We start from the raw sequence: 18,847 nt of genomic DNA, 5'->3' as shown, positions 1-18,847 counted from the left end.
GTTGCCGCCATCGCCGGGTTATTTTTGGTCTGTCGTCGCGCGCAGCCGAGGTGATCGTGAAGCCGAGCCGCCATCCTTGTCCGAGCCGAGCCCCAAGCCGAGCGAGCCGCGAGCCGAGCCGCGAGTTGAGTGAGCCGAGCCGCGAGCCGAGCCCCAAGCCGAGCGAGCCGCGAGCCGAGCCGCGAGCCGAGCCGCGAGCCGAGTCAGCCGAGTCGAGCCGAGAACCGAGCCGAGCCGAGCTGAGCCGAGCCAAACCGAGCCAAGCCGAGCCGAGCCGAACCGAGCCGAGCCGAGAACCAAGCCGAGCCGAGCCGAGCCGAGCCGAGCCGAGCCGAGCCGAGCCAAACCGAGCCGAGCCGAGCCGAGCCGAACCGAGCCGAGCCGAGAACCAAGCCGAGCCGAGCCGAGCCGAGCCGAGCCGAGCCGAGCCGAGCCGAGCCACCTAAGCCTTCCTTCCTCCACTTCGGTTCACGGTGAGTCTTCGGTAAGGATTGTTTTGACGAATTCCCTAATGTTACCTCGTCCGATTTGAGTTTGAATGTTGGATTAAGATATGGCCCTACTTTTCTCCCTTGAAGGTAGTACAGAGTTGACGCTTAAGTTCTCGGGTTCCGCGGCAGACCTGGTTGGAGATAGTTTCCTTTCCTTGGGTAAGTCGACGGATAACCTTTTAAAACAACTGCTACTAACGTCATCAACTAAAACCGTTGTGTTTTCGTTTAGGTTGATCTGTTGAGCGTGGATTCAATCGAGGGGCATAACCGAGTATCAGGTAAGGGTTTTCCTACTACTGGACCCCGAGTCCAGGCTAAGACCGTAGTAATCCACAGGGGATTACACGTTAGTGACTGTACTGAATATCTGTATGCAAGTTGACTGTTAAGTACTGATACTACATTCTGTCTGATGAAAATATACTGTGACTGCTATTTGTGGATTGAGAATTTATGTTGATGGGCCCTAAAGTTACGGTTCAGTATGTAGTAAGACACTGGTCTGGATGTGGTTTATGGAATTTGGACGGGGATGGACCGTGAGTCCGGTTTTGGTTGGTTAGTCGATTGGACCTAGGGTTTTCCCTATTGGTGTGCGAATCGGTAATGCATATAGCAACTGAGGGTGTAGATGTTTAAACTTATACTATCTGACTGATAAAGCCTATGGCGGGACTGTGATATCAATGCCGTTGGGATGTGATTGATGTAGACAGTTTAATTTGGACTGAGGGGTAACGGTTAGCTTCATCTATGGGGTAGTGTGCCTTACGGATATGTGCATCCTTCGGGAGCACTAGACTGATATGTGCATCCTTCGGGAGCACTAGACTGATATGTGCGTCCTTCGGGAGCACTAGACTGATAGGTGCGTCCTTCGGGAGCACTAGACTGATACGTGCGTCCTTCGGGAGCACTAGACTGATATGTGCGTCCTTCGGGAGCACTAGACTGATATGTGCGTCCTTCGGGAGCACTAGACTGATAGGTGCGTCCTTCGGGAGCACTAGACTGATATGTGCGTCCTTCGGGAGCACTAGACTGATATGTGCGTCCTTCGGGAGCACTAGACTGATATGTGCGTCCTTCGGGAGCACTAGACTGATAGGTGCGTCCTTCGGGAGCACTAGACTGATATGTGCGTCCTTCGGGAGCACTAGACTGATATGTGCGTCCTTCGGGAGCACTAGACTGATATGTGCATCCTTCGGGAGCACTCGACTGATATGTAGGGTACCCCCGAATAGGAAGTTAACTGTTGTCCCCTAACGGGCCCAGTAGTGGGTCCCTTACTGGGTATGTTTATACTCACCCTTTCTCTTCTTTAACTTTTCAGGTAGGGGTACAGCGAGGGGCAGACCGACGAGAGGCAGGAAGGATGCGTGAAGGCCATATGGACGCGTCTGGTTTTCTTTTCGCTTCCGCTATGTATTTTGTCAGAATATTTTGACTGTGATTTTGGACTAGTGACTTGACATTTTATTTTGTGATTTTTTTTGAATTATTTAAAATAGGGCCCGAAACTGTCTTTTGTAAGGTTTATAATGTTTTAATGAATCGTATCTGGTCCGTTTTAAATTTTATGTTGAATGGTCGAGTTTTGATATTTGGTAGTGACCTCAGCTTAGTCCGGAAAAGTTGGGTCTTTACAGTTGGTATCAGAGCCTAAGTTTTAGGTTCTGTAGACTGACTTATAATGTGAGTCTGTGTTTTGTGTCCTTATGGCTGAAACGATCCTTGCCGCTCGTCAGGTACGCTCTCATGAAAGTATATGTATAACTCTACATGCATTACCTTACCTAAGTTAAACTGCAAATTCAATTACCATTTATGACTAAAGGAATCGTTTGGTGGTTGTTAGGAAAATGCCACCAAGGAGAGGTGCACGTAGGGGTGGCCGAGGAGGCCGAGGAAGGAGAGCAGGACGCATTCAGCCTGAGGTGCAGCTTGTAGCCCAAGCCCCTGACCCGGCTGCGCCAGTTACTCATGCGGACCTAGCCGCCATGGAGCAGAGGTTTAGAGATATGATTAAGCAGATGCGGGAGCAGCAGAAGCCTGCCTCGCCAACTCCGGCGCCAGCTCCAGCACGAGTTCCTGCTCCAGCTCCGGCTCCAGTACCAGTTGAGCCCCAGTTTGTGCCGGATCAGTTGTCGGCAGAGGCTAAGCATCTGAGGGATTTCAGGAAGTATAATCCCACGACGTTCGATGGGTCTTTGGAGGACCCCACCAGGGCTCAGATGTGGTTATCGTCCTTAGAAACCATATTCCGTTACATGAAATGCCCTGAGGATCAGAAGGTTCAGTGTGCTGTTTTTATGTTGACTGACAGAGGTACTGCATGGTGGGAGACCACAGAAAGGATGCTAGGTGGTGATGTGAGTCAGATCACGTGGCAGCAGTTCAAGGAGAGTTTCTATGCGAAATTCTTCTCTGCCAGTTTGAGAGATGCCAAGCGGCAGGAGTTCCTGAACTTAGAGCAGGGTGACATGACAGTGGAGCAGTATGATGCGGAGTTTGACATGTTATCCCGCTTCGCTCCCGAGATGATAGCGACCGAGGCGGCCAGAGCTGATAAGTTTGTTAGAGGCCTCAGACTGGACATTCAGGGTTTGGTCCGAGCTTTCAGACCCGCTACTCATGCCGATGCACTGCGCCTGGCAGTGGATCTCAGTTTACAGGAGAGGGCCAACTCGTCTAAGACCGCTGGTAGAGGTTCGACATCGGGACAGAAGAGGAAGGCTGAGCAGCAGCCTGTTCCAGTGCCACAGCGGAATTTCAGACCCGGTGGTGAGTTTCGCAGCTTCCAGCAGAAACCTTTTGAGACAGGGGAGGCTGTCAGAGGAAAGCCGTTGTGTACCACTTGTGGGAAGCACCATCTGGGCCGTTGCTTATTCGGGACCAGGACCTGCTTTAAGTGCAGGCAAGAGGGTCATACAGCTGATAGATGCCCGTTGAGAGTCACGGGGATCGCGCAGAATCAGGGAGCAGGTGCTCCACATCAGGGTAGAGTCTTTCCTACCAACAGGACTGAGGCCGAGAAGGCAGGCACAGTAGTGACAGGTACGCTCCCAGTGTTGGGGCATTACGCCTTAGTTTTGTTTGATTCGGGTTCGTCACATTCTTTTATCTCTTCCGCATTCGTGTCGCATGCCCGCTTAGAGGTAGAGCCCTTACACCATGTTCTATCAGTATTTACTCCTTCCGGGGAATGTATGTTGTCGAAAGAAAAGGTGAAGGCATGCCAGATTGAGATATCAGGCCATGTGATTGAAGTAACGCTGATAGTTCTGGATATGCTGGACTTTGATGTAATCCTGGGTATGGATTGGTTGGCCGCTAACCACGCCAGTATAGATTGTTCACGTAAGGAGGTAACGTTTAACCCTCCCTCGTTGGCCAGTCTTAAATTTAAGGGAGGAGGGTCAAAGTCGTTGCCTCAGATAATCTCAGCCATCAGGGCCAGTAAACTGCTCAGTCAGGGTACTTGGGGTATCTTAGCGAGTGTGGTGGATACTAGAGAGGCGGATGTATCCCTGTCATCAGAACCAGTAGTGAGGGACTATCCGGACGTTTTTCCTGAGGAACTTCCAGGGTTACCTCCGCACAGGGAGGTTGAGTTTGCCATAGAGTTGGAGCCGGGCACGGTCCCTATATCCAGAGCCCCTTACAGAATGGCCCCCGCAGAACTGAAAGAACTGAAGGTACAGTTACAGGAATTGCTTGATAAGGGATTCATTCGACCGAGCGTGTCGCCTTGGGGTGCGCCAGTCTTATTCGTTAAGAAGAAGGACGGATCGATGCGTCTGTGCATTGACTATAGGGAGTTGAACAAAGTAACAGTAAAGAACAGATATCCCTTACCCAGGATTGACGATCTATTTGACCAGTTACAGGGAGCCACAGTGTTCTCTAAGATTGATCTTCGGTCGGGATACCATCAGCTGAGAATTAAGGATGAGGATGTACCGAAGACAGCATTTCGTTCCAGATATGGACACTACGAGTTTATTGTGATGTCTTTTGGTTTGACGAATGCTCCGGCAGTGTTTATGGACTTGATGAACAGAGTGTTTAGAGAATTCCTAGATACTTTTGTGATCGTGTTTATCGACGATATCTTGATATACTCCAAGACGGAGGCTGAACACGAGGAGCATTTACGCATGGTTTTGCAGACACTTCGGGATAATAAGTTGTATGCAAAGTTCTCGAAATGCGAGTTTTGGCTGAAGCAGGTGTCCTTTCTGGGTCACGTGGTTTCTAAGGCTGGAGTCTCTGTGGATCCAGCTAAGATAGAGGCAGTCACCGGTTGGACCCGACCTTCCACAGTCAGTGAGGTCCGTAGCTTTCTGGGTTTAGCAGGCTATTATCGACGGTTTGTGGAGAACTTTTCTCGTATAGCCACTCCTCTTACTCAGTTGACCAGAAAGGGGGTTCCTTTTGTTTGGAGCAAGGCGTGTGAGGACAGTTTCCAGACCCTTAAACAGAAGCTAGTTACCGCGCCGGTTCTTACTGTACCTGATGGTTCTGGCAGTTTTGTGATTTATAGTGATGCTTCCAAGAAGGGTCTGGGTTGTGTTTTGATGCAGCAGGGTAAGGTGGTCGCTTATGCGTCTCGTCAGTTGAAGAGTCATGAGCAGAACTACCCTACACATGATCTAGAGTTGGCAGCAGTGGTTTTTGCTTTGAAAATATGGAGGCATTACTTATATGGCGAAAAGATACAGATCTTCACGGACCATAAGAGCGTGAAGTACTTCTTTACTCAGAAAGAATTGAATATGAGACAGCGGAGATGGCTTGAGTTAGTGAAGGATTACGATTGTGAGATACTGTATCATCCAAGCAAGGCGAATGTGGTAGCTGATGCTCTTAGTAGAAAAGTATCACATTCGGCTGCACTTATTACCCGACAGGCCCCATTGCATCGGGATCTTGAGCGGGCTGAGATTGCAGTGTCAGTGGGTGCAGTTACTATGCAGTTAGCCCAGTTGACGGTACAGCCGACCTTGAGGCAGAGGATCATTGATGCTCAGAGTAACGATCCTTATCTGGTTGAGAAACGTGGCCTAGCAGAGGCAGGGCAAACGGCCGAGTTCTCGTTATCCTCTGATGGTGGACTGTTGTTTGAGAGACGCCTCTGTGTTCCGTCAGGTAGTGCGGTTAAGACAGAATTATTATCTGAGGCGCACAGTTCCCCATTTTCCATGCACCCAGGTAGTACGAAGATGTATCAGGACTTAAAGCGGGTTTATTGGTGGCGTAACATGAAGAGAGAAGTAGCAGAATTTGTTAGTAAATGCTTGGTGTGTCAGCAGGTTAAGGCACCAAGGGAGAAACCAGCGGGTTTATTACAACCCTTGAGCATACCGGAATGGAAGTGGGAGAACGTGTCCATGGATTTCATTACCGGGCTACCGAGAACTCTGAGGGGATTTACAGTGATCTGGGTTGTGGTGGACAGACTTACTAAATCAGCGCACTTTGTTCCGGGTAAATCCACCTATACTGCTAGTAAGTGGGCACAGTTGTACATGTCGGAGATAGTGAGATTGCACGGAGTGCCAGTGTCGATTGTTTCTGACAGAGATGCCCGTTTCACTTCCAAATTTTGGAAGGGTTTGCAGACTGCTATGGGCACGAGATTGGACTTTAGTACGGCTTTCCATCCACAGACTGACGGTCAGACTGAGCGTCTGAACCAAGTTTTAGAGGATATGTTGCGAGCGTGTGCATTGGAATTTCCAGGTAGCTGGGACTCCCACTTACATTTGATGGAATTTGCTTATAATAACAGTTATCAGGCTACTATTGGCATGGCACCGTTTGAGGCCCTGTACGGCAAATGTTGTAGGTCCCCGGTTTGCTGGGGTGAGGTTGGTGAGCAGAGATTGATGGGCCCTGAGTTAGTTCAGTCTACTAACGAAGCGATTCAGAAGATTAGATCACGCATGCATACCGCTCAGAGTAGACAGAAGAGTTATGCAGATGTGAGGCGGAAGGATCTTGAGTTTGAGGTAGGGGATAAGGTGTTCTTAAAGGTAGCACCTATGAGAGGTGTCGTGCGTTTTGAAAGGAGGGGAAAGCTGAGTCCCCGTTTTGTTGGGCCGTTTGAGATTCTGGAGCGGATTGGCCCTGTAGCTTATCGCTTGGCGTTGCCACCATCACTCTCGACAGTCCATGATGTGTTTCATGTTTCTATGTTGAGGAAATACGTGTCAGATCCATCCCATGTAGTTGATTACGAGCCACTGGAGATTGATGAAAACTTGAGCTATGTTGAACAACCTGTTGAGGTGCTTGCTAGAGAGGTGAAGACGTTGAGAAATAAAGAAATTCCCCTAGTTAAAGTCTTATGGCGGAATCATCGGGTAGAAGAGGCTACATGGGAGCGTGAAGATGACATGAGGTCCCGTTATCCCGAACTGTTCGAGGAATAAAACTTTCGAGGACGAAAGTTCCCTAAGGAGGGAAGAATGTAACGCCCCGAAAATTTAAGGTAAAATTTTCCTCGTTTTACGTAAAGTGCAAGTTGATATAATAATAATATAATATTAATTATATTATTATTATTAATATTTATTTGTTATAGTATCAATATTATAATTATTATTATTAATTAATATTATAGAAATATTATTATAATTATCATTATTAATTAATATTATAGAAATATAATAAATTGTTATTTATTTAATATTAATATTATTAATATATTATTATTATTACTTTATTATTATTATTATTATTTATATTTAATATATATATTATTATATAATTTAAATTATTAAGATTATATAATTATTAAGAATTAAATATATATATATATATATATATATAATAAACTTTTTTTTTTTAAAACACAAACCCTAATTTTCGCGCCGCCTACCCCCCCCCCGTCGAAAATTTTTCTCTCTTCCGTTTCCTCCTTCCGCCGCGCCACCGCCCCAAATTTTTTCTCTTCTTCTTTCCGACGGTCTCTCTCCCTCCCTCTTCGTTTCCGTTTCAGCGCCGCCACCATCCTCCTCAATCTTCTCCTTCCTTTCCGACGGCAGCAGCACCGTTTCCACCTCCGATCTCCGCCTCCATCTCACCGCTACGGCCGCTTCCATCCCCGATCTCCCTCGGTATTAAGTAGCTACGGGTCCGCCGGCCGTCTCGGTCTCTACCACCAGCAACGCCTCTTCCTCCGTGCCGTCCGGTGCAACCCATAGAGTCCGGTGTAAGCCGAAGACCGTCGCCGCCATCGCCGGGTTATTTTTGGTCTGTCGTCGCGCGCAGCCGAGGTGATCGTGAAGCCGAGCCGCCATCCTTGTCCGAGCCGAGCCCCAAGCCGAGCGAGCCGCGAGCCAAGCCGCGAGTTGAGTGAGCCGAGCCGCGAGCCGAGCCGCGAGCCGAGCCCCAAGCCGAGCGAGCCGCGAGCCGAGCCGCGAGCCGAGTGAGCCGAGCCGCGAGCCGAGCCGCGAGCCGAGCCGCGAGCCGAGTAAGCCGAGTCGAGCCGAGAACCGAGCCGAGCCGAGCCGAGCCGAGCCAAACCGAGCCGAGCCGAGCCGAGCCGAACCGAGCCGAGCCGAGAACCAAGCCGAGTCAAGCCGGGCTGAGCCGAGCCGAGCCGAGCCGAGCCGAGCCGAGCCGAGCCGAGTCCAAGCCGAGTCGAGCCGAGCCACCTAAGCCTTCCTTCCTCCACTTCGGTTCACGGTGAGTCTTCGGTAAGGATTGTTTTGACGAATTCCCTAATGTTACCTCGTCCGATTTGAGTTTGAATGTTGGATTAAGATATGGCCCTACTTTTCTCCCTTGAAGGTAGTACAGAGTTGACGCTTAAGTTCTCGGGTTCCGCGGCAGACCTGGTTGGAGATAGTTTCCTTTCCTTGGGTAAGTCGACGGATAACCTTTTAAAACAACTGCTACTAACGTCATCAACTAAAACCGTTGTGTTTTCGTTTAGGTTGATCTGTTGAGCGTGGATTCAATCGAGGGGCATAACCGAGTATCAGGTAAGGGTTTTCCTACTACTGGACCCCGAGTCCAGGCTAAGACCGTAGTAATCCACAGGGGATTACACGTTAGTGACTGTACTGAATATCTGTATGCAAGTTGACTGTTAAGTACTGATACTACATTCTGTCTGATGAAAATATACTGTGACTGCTATTTGTGGATTGAGAATTTATGTTGATGGGCCCTAAAGTTACGGTTCAGTATGTAGTAAGACACTGGTCTGGATGTGGTTTATGGAATTTGGACGGGGATGGACCGTGAGTCCGGTTTTGGTTGGTTAGTCGATTGGACCTAGGGTTTTCCCTATTGGTGTGCGAATCGGTAATGCATATAGCAACTGAGGGTGTAGATGTTTAAACTTATACTATCTGACTGATAAAGCCTATGGCGGGACTGTGATATCAATGCCGTTGGGATGTGATTGATGTAGACAGTTTAATTTGGACTGAGGGGTAACGGTTAGCTTCATCTATGGGGTAGTGTGCCTCATCCTTCGGGAGCACTAGACTGATATGTGCGTCCTTCGGGAGCACTAGACTGATATGTGCGTCCTTCGGGAGCACTAGACTGATAGGTGCGTCCTTCGGGAGCACTAGACTGATACGTGCGTCCTTCGGGAGCACTAGACTGATACGTGCGTCCTTCGGGAGCACTAGACTGATACGTGCGTCCTTCGGGAGCACTAGACTGATACGTGCGTCCTTCGGGAGCACTAGACTGATACGTGCGTCCTTCGGGAGCACTAGACTGATATGTGCGTCCTTCGGGAGCACTAGACTGATAGGTGCGTCCTTCGGGAGCACTAGACTGATATGTGCGTCCTTCGGGAGCACTAGACTGATATGTGCATCCTTCGGGAGCACTCGACTGATATGTAGGGTACCCCCGAATAGGAAGTTAACTGTTGTCCCCTAACGGGCCCAGTAGTGGGTCCCTTACTGGGTATGTTTATACTCACCCTTTCTCTTCTTTAACTTTTCAGGTAGGGGTACAGCGAGGGGCAGACCGACGAGAGGCAGGAAGGATGCGTGAAGGCCATATGGACGCGTCTGGTTTTCTTTTCGCTTCCGCTATGTATTTTGTCAGAATATTTTGACTGTGATTTTGGACTAGTGACTTGACATTTTATTTTGTGATTTTTTTTGAATTATTTAAAATAGGGCCCGAAACTGTCTTTTGTAAGGTTTATAATGTTTTAATGAATCGTATCTGGTCCGTTTTAAATTTTATGTTGAATGGTCGAGTTTTGATATTTGGTAGTGACCTCAGCTTAGTCCGGAAAAGTTGGGTCTTTACATTTAAAGAATATTGTCGAAAACGGTAAGGATGAAATAGAAGATTTAAACAGAAGAATGAATCGTCTAAAAATAAAAGAAAGGAAATTTGAAAGAGAAGATGAAGAAAGTGAATAAATTGCAAAGAATAAAAAAAGAGGAAAAAGTGACAAATCGTTTACAACATTTAAGGACAAATTTAGAATTTATGAAAATATTTTACAGTCAGATTTTAGTTTTTGATAAATAATTTTGGGTTAATTTATGAAAATAAACCTATAGGAAAAGGAATTACATTTTGAATAATGGTGGAGGCTTTCAAGCTATATTAGTGATGATTTAACTTTTATTTCCTGAATACTTAACTTAAATTCTTTTTTTAGTAGTTAAAAATCTGATGCGGGGAGGTTGGTGAATTTAGTTACCCACCTGCTTGAATGAGTTAAGGGGATGTAGTTTATTGAAATTTGGTATTTTGCAACCTCTCAACTTTGAGGTTTGTTCTATCAATTCATATATATACTTTTAAAGCTAAGTTTGAGAGTGGTATCCATTTAAACTATCAATTTTAATAAATGAATTAATCTAAACTTCCATTATACTTTATAGAATGTAAATAAACATTCTATAAGACTTGTAATTTTTATCAATTAATTAAACCAAACTTTACACAAACGAACTAATTTAGACTCTCAATTACAATTTCTTTGAAAATTGTCTATTCAAATCATAATCGTTCATTTTTTTAAAATCATCATTTAAAAGAGTCTACACACATCATAATTGGTTTATTGACGATCTTTAAATTTAATCCTAACTAAACTTTTACATAGGTTCACTGTTATTATAAGTTTACTTAAAAGAAAGTAATTGTCTGATACAATATGTAACGCCCCGAATTTTCGAGGTAAACTTTTATCGTTTTATATAATTTTTCGGGAATTTTAAATTTTGGATTAATTTCTGAAATTCTGAAATTAATATTTGTAAATTTATATAATAATAATATAATAGTAATTATATTATTATTATTATTATTATTATTTATTATAATCTTTATATATAATTTAATATTAATATTATCTTTTATTATTATTATCATTAGTATTATTATTATTATTAATTAACTATTAAAAGTTAATATATATATATAATAATAATATTTTATATATTATTATTATTAATTATAATTATTAAAAGTTAATATATATATATATATAATAATATTTTATTTATTATTATTATTATTTATAATTATTAAAAGTTAATATATATATATATATATAATAATATTTTACATTTTTTAAAAAAACCCTAAAGGATCTCTCTCTCTCTTTCGAATTTTTCTTCTTCTTCGTCGTCTTCCGCTTGCGAACGCCGCCTTCATCTCTCTTCCTCCGACGCGTCTCCGTCTCCATCTCCGTCCTTGTGGTGGTCGTCCGTCTCCGTCCACGTCGTCGAAACTTCCAGCTTCAACGTTAGACCGCCGCGGCCCCCCCTCTATTCTGATTTCCTCTCGGGCTCACGACGCCAGCCACCGGCGTGCGCCCCTCCTTCCGCCGACGCCCAGTCGCTCTCCGTCGCGTTGAAGCGGAGCCGGTCGTCGAACGCCTCCAAGCTGCGATTCATCACGGTCGTCGAACGTCGGAGATCCGTCGCTCGTGGTTGCCCCGTTTCGCGCTGCAAACCCGATCCATACCCGAGCCGAAAACTGAGCCACGAGCCGCGAGCCGAGCCGAGTAGCGATCCAAGTCGAGCCGCGAGCCGCGAGCCGAGCCGAGCAGCGACCAAGCCGAGTTGAGTCGAGCCGCGAGCCGCGAGCCGAGCCGAGGACCAAGCCGAGTTGAGCCGAGCCGCGAGCCGCGAGCCGAGCCGAAAACCAAGCCGAGTTAAGCCGAGCCGAGCCGAGAGTGAGCCAAGCCGAGCCGAGCCACCTAAGCCATATTTTCCTTCCTCCACTTCGGGTCACGGTGAGTCTTCGGTAAGGGTTATCTTGATGAATTTCCTAATGTTGCTACATCCGATTCGAGTTTGAATATTGGAATAAGATTTGGTCCTACCTTTCATCCCTTGAAGGTATTAAGGAGTTGACGTTCAAGTTCTCGGGTTCCGCGGCAGGCTTGTTTGAAGATAGCTTTCCTTTCCTTGGGTAAGTCAACGGATGTTCCTTAGGACCATTTAATATGACTTTTACTAGTATCATCGATTAAAACCTTCGTGTTTTCGTTTAGGTGGATCCGTTGAGCGTGGACTCGATCGAGGGGCATAACCAAGTTTCAGGTAAGGGTTTTCCTACTACTGGACCTCGGATCGAGGCTGGAAACGTAGTAATCCACAGGGGATTACACGTTAGTAACTGTACCGAATGAAAGTATGTATGTTTTGACTTTAAGTATTGTTGCTATACTCTTGACTGATGTAAAGGTAACGCGACCGCTAGTTGTAGCTTGTGTGCTATCGGGTGTAAGGAGTTGCTTGCGGATAGACCCCGATGCTGGATGTTCGGTATAGGGTGGTTATGTTAATGGGCTACGTTGTAGATTGGGATTTTATGTCGATGGACCCTGAAGTTTACGATTAGGTACGTGGTAGTCATTGGTCTGGACACTTACCACGGAGTTTGGTCGGGGAAGGACGGTGAGTCCGATTTTGATTGATTAGTTGACTGGGCCTAGGGGTTATTAATGGTGTGCGAATTGGAAATGCGTATAGCAACTGCGGGTGTAGTTGTTTAAACCTATACTATCTGACCGGCAAAGCCTATGGCGAAATTGTAATATGAGTGTTGATGGGGTATGACTGTGGTAGACGGTTTAGTATGGACTGAGGGGTAACGGTTAGCTTCATCTATGGGGTAGTGTACCTTACGGATATGTGCATCCTGCGGGAGCACTAGACTGATATGTGTATCCTTCGGGAGCACTAGACTGATATGTGCATCCTTCGGGAGCACTAGACTGATATGTGCGTTCTACGGAACTACTAGACTGTTATGTAGGGTACCCCTGAATAGGAAGTTAACTGTTGTTCCCTAACGGGCCCAGTAGTGGGTCCCTTACTGGGTATGTTTATACTCACCTTTTTCTCTTCTTAAACTTTTCAGGTAAGGGCACAGAGAGGGGCAGACCGACGAGAGGCAGGAAGGATGCGTGAAGGCCATATGGACGCGTCTGGTTTTCTTTATTGCTTCCGCTGATGTATTTTGTTAGAAAATTTGGGTTGTGATTTTTGAACTGATGACCTGAGTTTTTATTTGAAACTTTTGTGACTGTGATTTAAAATAGGGCCCGAAACTGTTTTTTTGTAATATTTCTAACGTTTTAAGAAATCGTAACCGGTCCGTTATAAATTTTGTGTTGTGTGGTCGAGTCTTAGTACTGAGTAGTGACCTCAGCTTAGTCCGGAAAGTTGGGTCGTTACACAATATTTTCAAACTAAATTTAAAGAATGATGTAAATTGATATATTTAAATGTTTAGAGTTATTACCACTATCAATGCAAACCGTATAAAGTTTAAATTGATACAAATCCAAAATTATTTAAGGGATAGAAGATAGATTGTTTCTTATTTTAAACTTTAATCTATAAATAACTTGTTTGGTGGGTTTATTATATTTTAATTTTTGTTTTTTTTACATTTATTATTCCTTTATTTGCTTCATTGAATCCCAACCAGTGGTTAGAAAGGTTTGGTTTACATAAAAAAAGGAAAAAAAAGAAAGAACTTTACAAAAATTTTACCACCTTTTCTTTGGTGATGTATTGGGACCAAATTAGACTTTTTTTTTTCATGCCAACTTTCATAGGATTAGAATGTGGAAAAGGAAAAAAAAGGTAATATCAACTTGGATTCTTCTACATATTTCTAATATCACTTTTTAACAATGAATCTTTCTTATTTTTAATTTTCCTTTATTTATAAATATATATATATTTTTTTTAACATTGTTATGCTAATTCTAAAATTATCAATATTAGAAATAAACTATAAAAGGGGTGATTCAAATCTTTTTATTTCAATTATTAAAAAATGATCCATTAATTTTAGGGTTTGTTTGGACTGCTTTAAGAAAAAATGTTATTAAGAAACTCGTTTTTATTTTAAATCTTTCGATCAAAATTGTTTTAAAACACTTCAAAAGGTTTTTGGAATATTTGTCAAATCTTTTATTTTTTTTTCAAAATGACTTATTTTATAAATTAAACCATTGAAAATGTAATCCAAACACATCCTTAATTTTGTCTTTTGTGGATTGTAAGTTGTAAAGCTTGTTAAGAAGATAAGTAATGAATATTCTTATTTTTGTTTTTCTCGATCGAAGAGAGATCGTTATGCTTCTTTCTCTTTCAAGAATTATTTTGTTTGATTATTTTGATTCCATAAGAAACTAATTCAAAATTAAAATGTTGTTAGATTCACTTGGAAGAGAAATTAAAATAGAGCAAAAAAATCTCAAAAGAAAAAGCATGAGAGTATGGGAAAGCATGTTAATATGTCAAGGTGATGGTTACCAAAATGACAAATTAAACCAATAGGGTGGGGGTTGTATGGGTGTTGGGATGCATCTATTCAACAGTAAAAAAGAAATTCATGTGCAATGTGGCACTTCAAATAGTTAGGTTAGGTGCATCCAATTTCCCCTAACTTCACATCTAAAATCATTATTGCTATTCATTTTAGAATTATCTCAATATATAACATATCACTACAAGAAATTTGACCTTTAATGTCGGTTTAAAACCGACATTAAAGGGCTTTAATGTCACTTGACAACCGACATCTTTGCGAGCGTTATTAAAGGCCTTTAATGTCGGTTGGACTTTAATGTCGGTTTAAAAACGACATTAAAGGCCTCTTTAATGTCGGTTTAAAAACGACATTAAAGGCCTTTAATGTCGGTTTTCAACCGACATCTTTGATAGTGTTATTGAAGCCCTTTAATGTCGGTTTGGCTTTAATGTCGGTTTTAAACCGACATCTTTGATAGTGTTATTGAAGCCCTTTAATGTCGATTGGGCTATGATGTCGTTTTAAAACCGACATTAAAGAGGCCAATAATGTCAGTTTAAAACCGACATCAAAGGCTTGTTTTTTGTCCATTTTTAGAAATTTATATTTATTGTATTATTGTCCATTTTTTATAAACCAACATTGAATCCAACAAGTGAAATTAACTACAAACTTGAAACTACAAGTCACATTCCGTAGGAAACCATATTATTCAAGTCTGATTCCACCAACAATGAAAATGCTATTAGCACTTGCACATAAATCTCATTCATATCTTAAAGCAACAATAAATCCCATTCATATCTTAAAGCACATAAATCTCATATTATTCAAGTCTGATTCCACCAACAATGAAAACACGCTTGTAAAATTAACTGCAACCAAACATAATTATATAAATTCAAAAATCACGACATTTTAAAGGTCTCGAAAATGCTTCTTCAAACAATTATTAATATTGGAAACAGGCACCAAATGCAGCAAGGGCTTGACATTCCTCTTCCTGAACTATAGCTCAAACCTTATCTAGAAACTTATCATCCTCCTCTAGTAGAAAATGACTTGGAAAAATATACAGTTATCTACATTCAATCAAGCACGACAAAAACAATTGTTATCTACATATAATATCGGAACGCTCAAAGAACACTATTGTACAAATATCTAAATGATATCAAATATCTAAATCAACCAAAAACACTCTAAATCTCTTTAGTGGTTATAGGCCAGAGGCTGACCTATTCCTCCAGCAGCTCCAAGAACAGCAACTTTGTAAGAGGCTTGAGGTTGAAGATTTTTGCATAAATTCAGGTTCGCTCTTTGTACTGAAGGAGCAAGATGACGCCATAGGGCAGCGCTGCTCTGTTTCCCTAGGAAAGACGACTCTGAGTCACAACGAAGGGATGAATCTGCCTTGAGGCCACAGAAGCTCTGAAGCTTCTCTTGTGAATTGATTCTTAGGCTAGTAGACTTTGACTGGGAAAACAAGTTGAGCTTAGTATTAAGTGATGCAGTTGCTCCAATTGACAAACTAGTTGCTGATGTTGCTGCCATTTCTGACTCTATTAAAGAAAGAGGCCACGAAGCGTCAGAATAGATATACTCTAATGAAGTAACACATATAATCAAGTAAGACAACTGCTCCAAGTTCAACAAGTGTATTCCATAAAGATGAACAAGATATTCAGATGATTCCTTCAGGAAACACAAAAGTCTTGCAAAAAGTTCCAATCCTTGAAATTACAAACATTACCCATATCCTATAATAAAAGTCACAGCAACCTGATACATGTTAAAATCTACCAAAATGGATAGAAGGCTACGATAAACTAGTGACGATGGAAACTAGCTATCCAGATTATTCATAAAATAGGTATTAGAAAACATATTTCAACTTGTAATTCATCAGTTTTCTTATAGCTATAAAACACGACAAATAAAGAAAAAGAACGACACTTGATTGTCCATGTAAAGTTGTGGCCCAACTTTTTTTTTTTTTTTTTTTTTGTTCTAACTAAAAAAAAGAAAAAAACAGAACATCAACAAATATCTATCTCCAGAAGCTAAAAAGCACAAGAAAAATGGTAGTAAAAGCAACATCAACTTTTTTTTGCTCTCTTTTTCCTTCATTCCTTCCCATTGAGAAAATGAAAGGATAATTGAATGCCAAATCGAAACCCCAGCTTCAAAATCAAACAATATATAAACCAAGTAACGGAACAGTCAGATCCAGAGCATTTGAAAAGAACTGAAACAAATCGATAAAACCACACAGTTTGAAGAAAATGGTATGAAGAAATGAGAAAAAGAAATCTAACCTTGAAAACCAGAAAAATTGTAGCTTGAAATGGAAGCGGAAAGTGAACAATCAAAGACTTATGGGCTCAAAAGGGTATTGCGAGTGAGTCGTAGAAATCTCCGCCTGAAAGCCTTGGACGTAGTACTCTCTTTTTTGAACAGCGAAGCTTTATATTGTTTCCTTTTCTTCCAAATTACTAATTTTATTTTCCACAGTGTCAGGGCCAGCTCCATCACCAGCTTCATCTGTTCCCATTTGACCTTCCGCGTCAAGAACGTAATCATACATATTTTGCAATGCTTGCATCTGCCCAGAAAAATAATTCAATCGTATGCCCATAACACTCAAGAACAATGCTGGTGGTTAAAAGGATAGAATATGAACACTGGGGAAAAGTGAAGAAAAAGTAAAGAATAAGAGATTCCCAGAATATTTGAGCAAAAGGGTACATAGAAAAGGAGGAAGTTCAAAGCAAGAGCAAGTCATTCACACAAACACACACAAAAGATGAAAAATTTATAGAAATTCCCAAAATTGATCCACAACCCAGATCTTGAAAGGGAAACCTAAAGCCAACCCATTATCCAAAACAATCAAACGACACGAAAGACATGAAAAATAAAAGAAAAGTTCAAAAAATTAATAGGAAGTGAAAACAATCAGCAGACAGAAACGGAAACCAATTCAATCTGTGGGTTTGAAATATAAAATCAAGTTACTTATCAAAATATAGGACACCAGAAACAGAATGAACGCTAACCAGCAAGTTTTGAGGCTTTATGTCTCTGTGGCATACTCCAATACTATTATGAATGTATGAAAGAGCTCTGCAGATCTGTATAGAAATGAAAGTAAGAAAATGAAGAATATTAAAACCAGGCACAGAAAGATATTCTCAAGAGGCCCGTTCATCTTAAATATAGCAGTTCATACGCAAATGACTCAATACAAAACTTGACTATCCATACACACAAAAATAAAGAGGGCTGTTCGGCAAAAACCTGATAAAAATAGAGTTTGACGTAAATCAGTGGCATCCTTTGGTTCATCTTGTTGTAATGTTTGATCACTCTATGAACAGTCTCAGGGACATATTCAAGAACAAGATTAAGATAAAGCTCATCCTTCTCTGTCGTTGAGAAGAAACAGTGCTTCAGGGACACAACGTTTGGGTGGTCTAGAAGACGCATGGTCTGCAACTCCCTATTCTTGTACCTCTTGTCCTGAAGAACCTTTTTAATTGCAACTGTTTCACCAGTTTCCAAGCATTTTGCCTGCAAAATTACATTGATAATATATCTTGTTTCTTAAAAATAAAAAAGATGAAATGTACTCTACTCTTAGCATGCTCACTACTAATCAAAAAGCTTTAAAGCTCTGAACAACATACCTGAAATACAACTCCAAAAGAACCGTGTCCTACAGCTCGCTCGGCCATGTAACTAATAGTCTAAAACAAGTTTTAAAAGAGGAGTCAGAAAGGACGTTAAATAACAGTAGTCTTGAGAATAAGTTTTTTGACAATCACCTGCTTTGGTTGGCCATTCTTTCCACCAATGGTTGTTACAATTATATGGCCTGTTTCAGTACCGTTTCCATCAACAACGGTGGCCTCAATTTCCTGTTCCATCCAATTATAGGTTAGAAGAACTGTATTGTCCAAACTTATATGAAAAAGAAAGTCAAAGTAGATTTAACTAGCGCCATGGAAGGAAGAAACTAAACAAAATATTTGGGTACCTTATCATCCCTAATTTTCATATCATTATCGGAGTAGTCGGAGCCTCTGGAAGGCGGATTTCACGGCGGCGATGGTGAAGGTGGGGAATATGAAGGTTTTGACTGGAAGCCAAGGGGAGATTAGAAAGTGATGAGATTGAGAAAGGAAGAAAGGGAAGAAATGTTGAGAGAAAACCTTCTTTCGTAGGGTTTGGTAGAGAAGAAAGGAGAAAAGAGTAAAGTTTAGGGTTTGGTAGAGAAGAAAGGAGAAAAGAGTAAAGTAGGAGAGAGAAAAATTCAACTTTTTACAAAATTAAAAAAATAAAAAATAAAATAAAAAAAACCTTTAATGTCGGTTCTAAAAAACATGATGTTTAATGTCGGTTTTAAACCGACATTAAAGATAAAGCTTTAATGTCGGTTTAAAACCGACATTAAACATCCGCTTTTTGAAAACCGACATTAAAGCTTATTTTTCATTTTTTCCACCCGACATTAAAGACCAGATTTCTTCTAGTGTATGCATGCAAGATTAATTAGTTAGACGTCA

The 18,847-nt window shown here is 42.1% G+C and overlaps 2 protein-coding genes across 2 annotated transcripts; both read right to left on the bottom strand.

The window, feature by feature from the left end:
* Positions 1-15,491: 15,491 nt before the first annotated feature.
* LOC127148481 (malate dehydrogenase, chloroplastic-like) lies at positions 15,492-15,833 on the bottom strand. The gene has a single exon (XM_051082289.1). It carries the CDS (start codon positions 15,831-15,833, stop codon positions 15,492-15,494), a length of 342 nt encoding a protein of 113 aa, XP_050938246.1.
* A 913-nt stretch (positions 15,834-16,746) lies between these two features.
* LOC103504309 (glycogen synthase kinase-3 homolog MsK-3-like) lies at positions 16,747-18,579 on the bottom strand. The gene is made up of 6 exons (XM_051082283.1): positions 18,319-18,579; positions 18,107-18,199; positions 17,969-18,028; positions 17,580-17,852; positions 17,315-17,413; positions 16,747-16,884 (listed from the first exon to the last, which is right to left on the bottom strand). The coding sequence occupies exons 1-6, from the start codon at positions 18,337-18,339 to the stop codon at positions 16,747-16,749; spliced, it is 684 nt and encodes a 227-aa protein (XP_050938240.1). The 5' UTR covers positions 18,340-18,579.
* Positions 18,580-18,847: the final 268 nt, after the last annotated feature.

This window comes from Cucumis melo, chromosome 1 (genome assembly GCF_025177605.1).
Source record: "Cucumis melo cultivar AY chromosome 1, USDA_Cmelo_AY_1.0, whole genome shotgun sequence".
In the NCBI taxonomy this organism is placed as follows: Eukaryota; Viridiplantae; Streptophyta; class Magnoliopsida; order Cucurbitales; family Cucurbitaceae; genus Cucumis; species Cucumis melo.
Note: the sequence above shows the minus strand (reverse complement) of the source record. Positions and strands in the feature narration are given on the sequence as shown.

Excerpts from the sequence above, each read along its gene's own strand:
- LOC127148481 (XM_051082289.1), bottom strand. The coding sequence starts at position 15,833 with ATGGCAGCAACATCAGCAACTAGTTTGTCAATTGGAGCAACTGCATCA.
- LOC103504309 (XM_051082283.1), bottom strand. The coding sequence starts at position 18,339 with ATGAAAATTAGGGATGATAAG. Across the intron at positions 18,029-18,106 it reads AGAATGGCCAACCAAAGCAG|ACTATTAGTTACATGGCCGA; the intron begins GTGATTGTCAAA and ends AACTTGTTTTAG. Across the intron at positions 16,885-17,314 it reads GCGTTCATTCTGTTTCTGGT|ATGCAAGCATTGCAAAATAT; the intron begins GTCCTATATTTT and ends TTTTCTGGGCAG.